We start from the raw sequence: 8,548 nt of genomic DNA, 5'->3' as shown, positions 1-8,548 counted from the left end.
TTATTTTTTTGTTTGTTTGCTTATTTTCTAGTTTTCCTTTCCAAAAAGTGCACAACACAGCAAAATAAATAATAACATTTATCAATAAATTAATTCAATAAATATCCTTGTGGCACAGAGACGTGGCTGGTGGGTGGAGGGGAAGGACGGGCTGACCTGCTCTGTCTTCCTGCCCCGCTGAGCAGCACGGTGACGGCAGCCAGCAGCGGGGACGGCTGCTCCGGCCCTCAGGGATCCCATATTCACTGCTGAGTCCTTGCGAGACAGAGGTAGTGATCGTTCTCCCCACATTATGGGGATGGGGAAACTGAGGTACGGAGCAAGGCATTGCTGGGAGCTGGGCAGAGACAGGGGTGGGATGGAGCCAGGAGGTCTATGAGGTGCCAGGAAGCCCAGCTGGGGTTTGTGGGGCTCAGACACTTGGTGTGGGCAGCAGCAAACACCTCGGGAGGGCAAAATCAGCAGGTGGGACCCCAGAGAACTCCCTGTTCGCACTCTGGGGGTTTGCTGGCGTTCACACAACATGGCACTGACCCTCTCACCACAAGTATTGCACCTCCAGCACATCCAAATCCACCTCTCCCAGCACCCACCATGTGTCCCACACCACTGCCTGTCTTATGGCGAGGCTCAGTGCCATGGGCCAGGCTGGGGCTTTGCTCCCAGCCCAAAACATTGCAGTTCCTGCACGGTCCTGGTCCCCCATCTGTGTTCTGCTTGTGCTCTTGCCACTGCCAGTGCAAAATTAAGTCTTAAACCAACCAAACACCCAAAACACAAGGCAAAACATTCATTCTTGCAATGAGCTTCCCCCAGCCTCAGCGTGCCCCTGCTGGAGAAGAGGCTGCTCGGCTCTGCCTTCCCTTTCCCAAAGTGCTGATCCATGTTTGTGGGGGGGCTGGGGAGAGCCCCGCCAGCTGGGTGCCAGGCAAAGGGCCGGGCTGGGGGCCGTATCCTCTTCCTCCCCTCTCCAACGCTCTGCCCTGCGAGCCACACGTAAAGTGCAGTTTACCCCAGCAGAGCACGTGCTGCAAAAGGTCATGCTGCACCAGTGCCTTACCAGTGTGAACAGGGGGGACCCCTTTGCGCACGAGTCCCAGCAGTGCCGGCTGCACTGTAGGGGAGGGACAGGGTGCTGGGGGAGCTGAGCACCGCGTTCCCCTGCACGTCCCCCCCCACTTGTGACCCCCACTCAGGCTTTTTTCACCAGGAGCACAGAACTGGAGAGAGTGGGGAGGGATGAAGTGCTGCACTGGGAGCTCTGGTGCCCCAGGGTTGTGGCTTCACACTCACTGTGCAAAGGAGGGTCAGACAGCGAAGACTGGGATGCATGGGGCAGGGAACCAGCATGCTGAGGTTTGGGGAGCCCAGACCGTGCAACTGAGCAGCTTGGCGAGCCCCCAGGTGCTGCTCCGGCTTGGGGCCAGTGTGGTGGCAGGGACTTCGCGGGCAGCACAGCGAGTGAGTGCACCTCTCTGGGAACGTGCCGCTGTCGTCCATGGGAAGCGTGGCCAGGTCCGCACACCGCTTTGTGCTTCTTTTTGGGGTGTGAAAAGCCAGAGCGAACACCAAGCAGCTGCTCTGTGCCCAGGGATGCTCCTGGGCTGTGTTCCCTCTGCAGAGAGGATGGTCCTGATTTCAGCCTTTAAGTTCCCAGCATGATGCCAGGGGCAGAGCAGCAGCAAACAGACAAAATGCCCAGACTGGCCATGCTGATGGGGTGGCTGGTGGGAGAAAGCACAGACGGGACCACGGGGCTGCTTGGCACTGTTGTGTTTCACAGGTCCATTTTTTTGTGGCTCGTACAAAAGAAGTGACAGACAGACAGACCTGGGCTCAGGGAGTGGACATGGCTGGGGCTCAGGGAGTGGACACGGTGGACAGACTGACAGATGTGGGCTCAGGATCCCATAGGCATTATCAGTGGGATGCGCAGCAGAAGGACAGAGAGAAGTTGGGAGCACAACACAGCCAGCACAATCTTCAGGTGGCTGATACAGCAGGACAGACAGATGGCTGATGGACCAAACATCCAGCCTGACTCAGGCAGAATGGACAGACAGATGGACGTGGGCTTGCTGGCAGGGAAATACAGCACTTAGATAGAGGGTAGAGCAGACAGTTGGGAACTTTGTGCATTTGAGCAGATGGATGAACACAGACACAGAAGCTGAGATGCCTCACATGTGGTTTATGTCATAGATGGACAGACGGACTTGAGCCCTTGGCTCAGATGCCCTGTTCAGGTGGCAGGCAGACAGACAGAAAGACAGAGGCTGGGCGGCTCAGACGTCCAGCACATGGTTCAGGTAGGAGATGTAGCAGATGGCCAGGCGGAGGATCTCAATCTTGGAGAGCTTCTTGTCTGGCGGCAGGGTGGGTAGGAGCTTGCGCAGCTCAGCGAAGGCCATGTTGAAGGCCTCCACACGGATGCGCTCCCGCGTGGCATGGGCTGTCCGGTATTTGGCCGTGGCGCGGCGCCGACGCCGACGTTCCTCCCGACTCAGGTGCTGCAGGTCTTTCTTCACAGCATCACCCGGCTCGGCTGCCCGGGACTGAGAGCACAAACCAACGCCACCGGCGTCCCCCGTGCTGCCCGTTCGGCTGCAGTTGCTGAAGATGGACTCGGACTTGGAGTGCGTCGGGGGCAGCTCGATCTCTGTCTGGTCTGAATTAAGCATCATCTTCGCGGAAGAAGGCTGCACAGAGGGACAGATGCTTCAGAGATGTGGTATGTCAGGAGGACAGACTGACCCAGGCACGACGTCAGAGCAAGTCTGCTGCACTTGAAAGAGAAGGTTTCAGGCTCACAGCAAGCCCCTGGTTACTCTCCTCCTCTTCCTCCTCATCACACACACTCTCTGCAAGGGAATTTAAAAATTCTCCCTGGAGTACTTGTAGGGTGTGTGACAACTTTCACGATAAATAACGTAAGAAAGATGGCAGGATGCCTAAAATAAATAAACAAATAAATAGATATCCTCTACGTGCACAGGCGCAGAGACCACAGGCTCTTCTGTGCAGCCAGTTTCGGAGCCGTCAGGTGTCAGAGCTGAACTCCTCCCGCGAGCTCTAGAAAACAGAAGCACAGGGGCTCTCAGTATTGCCCGGCTCTTGGCAGACACAAGAGACGGAGCTAGAGAGCATGAGGGCTCTTTGCTCCACCTGCCCTGTGGCATCGGCCCCCGCCAGAGCAAGGGACAGCCCACTGGGCTGGGACAGGGCTCCTGGTCCCCAGTTGAGGGTGATGGAGCTGGTGGGATGGCTCTGGGAGAAGGTGGAAGCCATTTCTCCTGGCTCTCCAGAGAGATGACAGGTGGTGGATGAGCGAAGGGGAAAAACAGACTGTGGAGGCGAGAGGAAGGGGGGAGCTTATTGTATAGTAAATGAGCCCGTATGTCATGGATCCTGGCACCCCCGACATATGGAACCCAACACAGCTGCTTTGCTTGATGTGACCAAATAGATGCTGGCTCCCTGCTCCCTCCGGGATGCCGTGCTGCCTGCTGGGAAATCTGCCTCTCCTCTCCCTTCTTCTCCCCCTGCCGCCTTCCCAGCACAGCTCTGGCACACGGCGGGGAGGCCAGGCCCACGGGGGCTCCCGGGCTGGCAGAGGTGCCTCCAGCATACCGGGAGCAGCTCTGGGAAAGGCAGATGTGTCACAGGTGCGTCTTTTCCCCCCACCGAGCAGGGGAAGGGCTGGGGTGGAGCAGAGGAAAGGGAACAAACTTCATATGGGGAAATGCTGCTGCTGGAAGCAACGGCAGCCTGGGAAGGCGGCCAGGCAGAGATGTACAACATATTACCTCTCCCAGGCCTGACAAGCTTGTAATGAGCCATACGACTGAGAAATGGAAACTCAACAAATATGGACAGGCAGTGACTGGGGAGAAATAGTCCACAGCCTGCTCTAAAATACCAGCGGGGAGCAGAGCCCTTGATGTGCATTTGCAGAAGCACTGCCTAAGGAACACAAGGAACCTCATAAGCATGTATAGAATCACAGAATCACAGAATAGTTTGGTTTGGAAGGGACCTTCAAAGCTCACTGAGTCCAACCTCTCTGCAATGAGGAAGGACATCTTCAACTAGATCACATATAGAAATGCCTGCACAGCCCCTCTGAGTACCCCACCAGAACATACGTGGCTGTTTCTCTGCGTGCTTACACACATGTGTACACACATACACAGACATGTTTCCCAGCACATTTGTGTAAATGGTCCCAGTCAAAGTCTCCTCTGCAAGAATCCGACATCCATTTATGCACAATAATTTACAGCCACACTCACAAATCTACCCAAAGTTGGGCACCTCTGCGTGCACACACACACACATACACACTCATTCTTGCACTGCGATATTCAGATTTCACTAAAAAAATAACCTGGACATCTGTGCTCTAACACAAAACCTTTCAGCTGTGTGTGAGGCTATCAGTAAACCATCCATATCCCAAACTTGTGCAGTCCTTAGCCCAGAGATGACAGAAGGGCTGATGGAAACACGGCTTTTGGGATCCGCGGAGATGCCCTCTCAAGGCTTTGAGCTTGCAATAAACTGCAGTGCCCTTGGAGCAGGACTGAGTTTGGTTTTGTGTTTCACTTGCTCTCCCTGTGATCAGCTTCAGAGACAAACCAGCCAGGAACCAAGAACCATGACAAAGTTATTGAATCAGCCACGTCTGCTGCAGCCACCCGCCACAGCAGTGACTCCTGTACCTTTTTAACCTTCTCCATTTTCCCCCTGCTTTAATTTCTTTTCTCTCTCTGCTCTCGTCTCCTTCCCACAGACCCAGGACCTCCTTTCTGGCACTCAGTGGTGAAGGGATCATTCCTGCCCTGCCCTCGTGAACACCACCCAAAGCAAACCTGGAGCTGGCAAGCAAGCTGGGGCAGCCCTTGGTGGCCAGATCCAGGCTCACGGTCACGGCCACGCTTCCCTGTGTGCTGGCAGTGCCGCCTCACTCCCAGTATCCTTCCCTGGAGCATCACTCTGGCAGCAAGGCCAGGAGGAGGAGGGAAGGTCAGCCCTGGGGCCAGACACATGCCACGGCAGCTCTGCGCTTTCAGCCCCAGGGTTGTGGCAAGGAGTTGGTGCGTGGACATCCCAGGATCACGCTCACATGTGCAGCTTCTCTTTAAGTACTCTCTCCCTGCTTCTTGGGGATGGGGAACTGTATTTGATCTCTTGCACGCTCTTCACCGCTCTTATGTCTCCCTCTTACCCCGGTGTTGCTGCTCTGAAAACCACAGGCCTGATCTACTCTTGCTCTGCAAATGCAGGCTGTGTCTCATCCACCCGGGGCCGCACTGGAGGTGCCGTCCACGTGCAGGTGAGCCACCCCAGCAAGAAACTGCTGAGCAGCTCTGCTGCCTCCTGGCCTCATCACTTCAGCATAGGGCAGGGAAGGAGACAAACAACCTCCTAGGACACCAGCACTGAGGCATGAGTGTGTCACTCTCATCCTGGTGGAGAAGAGGCTGCAGAAGCTCCTTCTCCTTGGGCAGATGGGGATAGTGACCTGGCCCAGGAACAGCCCAGGAAGCACTCACCAGTCAGACATGGGCTGTGGGACACGTTGCTGTTGCTGTTTCAGCATCCTTGCGAGTGAATTCAAGGTGTATCAAACACGGGAGGCAGGAGTCCTGCACGGGGGTCTCTCTCTGTTCTCAGTCACAGCAGGATGTCAGCAGGAGACACTGGACCATTTGCATGAAGACACGTTTCAGTACTGGACCCAAATAAACTCCTTCTCTCACTCTTCCTTTGCTGGGTTAGTCCAGTCCTCAAAAAGCTTTTCCTTCACCTGGGTGACTTGTGCTCTGAGGTGCTTCCACTCTCCTTCAGATGAACTGTAAACTGTCGTCTTACTTAATCAACCTACTGCAAGAACCTCCTTTAAACCTACACTTGCTCCAGTCCTGCCTTCAGCAAAACCTCAGTGATACTTACACCCCCGAGGGGAAGCAATGCTTCCCACCTCCTTGCCTGCCCTTTGCCTTGCACTCCAGACTGGCAGCGTGACAATTTTTGAGGACTCCTTGGCCATGCAAACTGTGACAAGTGCCCAATTTAAGGCCATCTGAATGGAGGTTCCTTTTCTTTTTCCTGATCAGAAATCCCCTGTGCCACTACCAAGCCCAAAGCAAAGGACGCGCAGGCGGGTTTGTGTGTTAAACCTCGCACCGAGTACGAGCAGAAGGGTCAAGCCCCTTCCTGAGACAGCCTGCAAGCTTTGTACTGAGGGTTTCCATCCCACACGGACCATGCTGCTTATCTCGCTCTCCCTTTCCCCACCTGCCATGCTTCCATTTTCCAGCATCAAACCTCACAGAACCATCCAGGAGCACTGTCCACCCAGCCCCAGGACAGCCACCTTACCCCCAAGCTGATGACCATTCCCAGGCTCCAGCTTTTCTCTTCCAGCAGGATGAAGCTCAAGTAATCCAGGGAGGGAGAAATTGCTTGGCTCATCTGTCCATTGAGGAGGTAAGAAGTTCCTCTGCGTGTGCACGGTGTCCTGCTCCACAGAATGGACCTGAGGGGTCAGGGAGAGCCCTGGTGGCCTTGGAGCCCAGTCATGCTACTCCTTGAGCAGGAGTGGGAGTGGGCCACCACGCGTTGAGATGGACACCCCAAAGAGGCATGTGCCCCATGTGCTATATATACACCCCAGCCTCGCGGACAGGTCCGACCCCGGCTGCCTCATTGGCCGCTCCAGTGCCCCCCCCCTCATAAATATTAAAGTCAAGCGAGGGGATGCCATTGGCTGTGCGGGAGGTTGGAGCCCCCGGGAGAGGAGGGAGGTGGAGGTTGGATGTGGTCCTGGAGGGTGGATGGAGGTGGTGGGCTGGGAGAGAGGGAGGGAGGAGGGTGGGGGTGCTCCGGGAGAAGGCGACATCTGTTCTCCATGCATATTTCATAAAGGAGAAATAGAGAGATGGGAGCAAACGTGGAAAGGGGAGGAGGAGAGACAGGCAGGCAGGCAGGCAAGTCTCTGTGCTGGGGTGGGATGAGGAGCAGGGTCTGCACAAGATGTGGGACTGATGACACAGCCTTCCTGGTGCCTCCCACTGGTGCACGGCCCCTGCTGCCGTGGCGTGGGTACGTGTGGGAGCCAGGCCGCGTGTCTGTGCTGCGCTAGCATGCACACGTGTCTGTGGACACACAGCCGCACGCTGCACGGGTCTGCAGGTGCGTGTGTAGGGTGGGTGAGCACTGGTGGGTGCCCAGACCACAGATTCCACCAGCAGCAGCAACTATCCTATAGGTCCTGCCTAGCAGCTGCGGTAAAATTCACCTGCAGTAAAGTTTGGTAAGGAGAGAAAGTAAGTGAAAGCAAGCGGTACCTAGAATACACAGGTATTGCTTTGAAATGCTGATCCTCTATTTAACCACTAAACAATGATCTCTTTTGTGGGTTAGACTTTGTCTCTGCCTCTCACCCTTATCCAATCTCAAATTTTCTTGTTAAACTCTGTCTTGCAAAAATCTGCTCCAGTTTGTCCTCATTATCAGTAAATTCCTATATCCCCCATCCCGCTCACATGTATCTCTGTATCCTCTTAGATCTCTCTGTAGTTTCCTTGCTGGAGTCTCCTACCTTCATCCTCTCCCTCCCTCCTCGGAGTGCTGGAGGTTATGGCCCTCCCGTGCTTTCTCCCAGCCCTGGAGGCTGGTTCCCCCTCCCCTGCACTGCAGGAAAAGCCCAGGTGATGGGCATCTGCACTTGGGTGGACTCCAGCCCATGGCATGGATGGGCAGATGGTCTTGGAGTTTGCAGGGTGAGCAGTGGAGGAGGCAGAGGGATCAGGTGGCAGCGAGGAGCCCACCTCGCCATTGCTATCGCACCGATTAGAAAACAATATTCACCTAATGAGCTCGTGGCAACAGCCACATTCGCCCTGAGACCAGCGCACACGATGCACAGCATGCCTGGGCAGGGAACTGGATGCAACGCGCTCTGTACATCCATCGCACACGCGCCCCATGGACACTGCGCACACGCACACGTCATGGCTGACATGTGGACACGCGAGCAGCACGTACAAATTCACATGGGAGTGTGCACCCTTCGCCGTTGCACACCCCATATCCTCCTGCACACACCTCCCCCTCCTCCCGTGCTGCCTTGCTCTGCCTGGGCCCCCCATCTTCCCCAAGAGCCCAATGGACTGTTTATATGTTTTCCTTGCTCCATGCTGCCTGTCCCTCCTCTGTCTCGCCTGCTCCCGCCCAGGCCAGCTCCTCGTTTCCTGCCAGGACGCCAGCAGGGCCCCACCTCTCTCTGCAGCTGATGCTGGGCTGCTCCGGGCATCCTGCCGGGCTGGGCCCGGGGAGGAGGGGAGGGACGGAGTGGAGCTGGCTGCCGGAGCCTCTCCACGGCAATGCCAGGCCCGGTCTGTGCCGGCCTCATGGCCATCGTAGCGTGCAGCACCTGGGCAAGCAGGCGTTTCAGTTCCCTTCAGCAGGCTCCTGCTCCAGTGCTTCTCCCAAGTTGAGGATTTAGCAGCTCCAAAATCCCACCCTGGATCCTCGCGGTTCT

At 56.0% G+C, this 8,548-nt stretch overlaps 1 protein-coding gene across 4 annotated transcripts; it reads right to left on the bottom strand.

The window, feature by feature from the left end:
• NHLH1 (nescient helix-loop-helix 1) lies at positions 1-6,669 on the bottom strand. Of its 4 annotated transcripts, XM_065857887.2 has the most exons (3): positions 6,385-6,657; positions 5,556-5,702; positions 1-3,072 (listed from the first exon to the last, which is right to left on the bottom strand). In XM_065857887.2, exon 3 carries the CDS (start codon positions 2,682-2,684, stop codon positions 2,286-2,288), a length of 399 nt encoding a protein of 132 aa, XP_065713959.1. In that variant the 5' UTR covers positions 2,685-3,072; positions 5,556-5,702; positions 6,385-6,657; the 3' UTR covers positions 1-2,285. The 4 variants fall into 4 exon arrangements, with proteins under 4 accessions (XP_065713959.1, XP_071656492.1, XP_071656493.1 ...); XM_071800391.1 differs by lacking the exon at positions 5,556-5,702 and having other exon boundaries at positions 1-2,699; positions 6,385-6,669; XM_071800392.1 differs by lacking the exon at positions 5,556-5,702.
• Positions 6,670-8,548: the final 1,879 nt, after the last annotated feature.

The sequence above is a fragment of the Patagioenas fasciata genome, chromosome 30 (assembly GCF_037038585.1).
Source record: "Patagioenas fasciata isolate bPatFas1 chromosome 30, bPatFas1.hap1, whole genome shotgun sequence".
In the NCBI taxonomy this organism is placed as follows: Eukaryota; Metazoa; Chordata; class Aves; order Columbiformes; family Columbidae; genus Patagioenas; species Patagioenas fasciata.
Note: the sequence above shows the minus strand (reverse complement) of the source record. Positions and strands in the feature narration are given on the sequence as shown.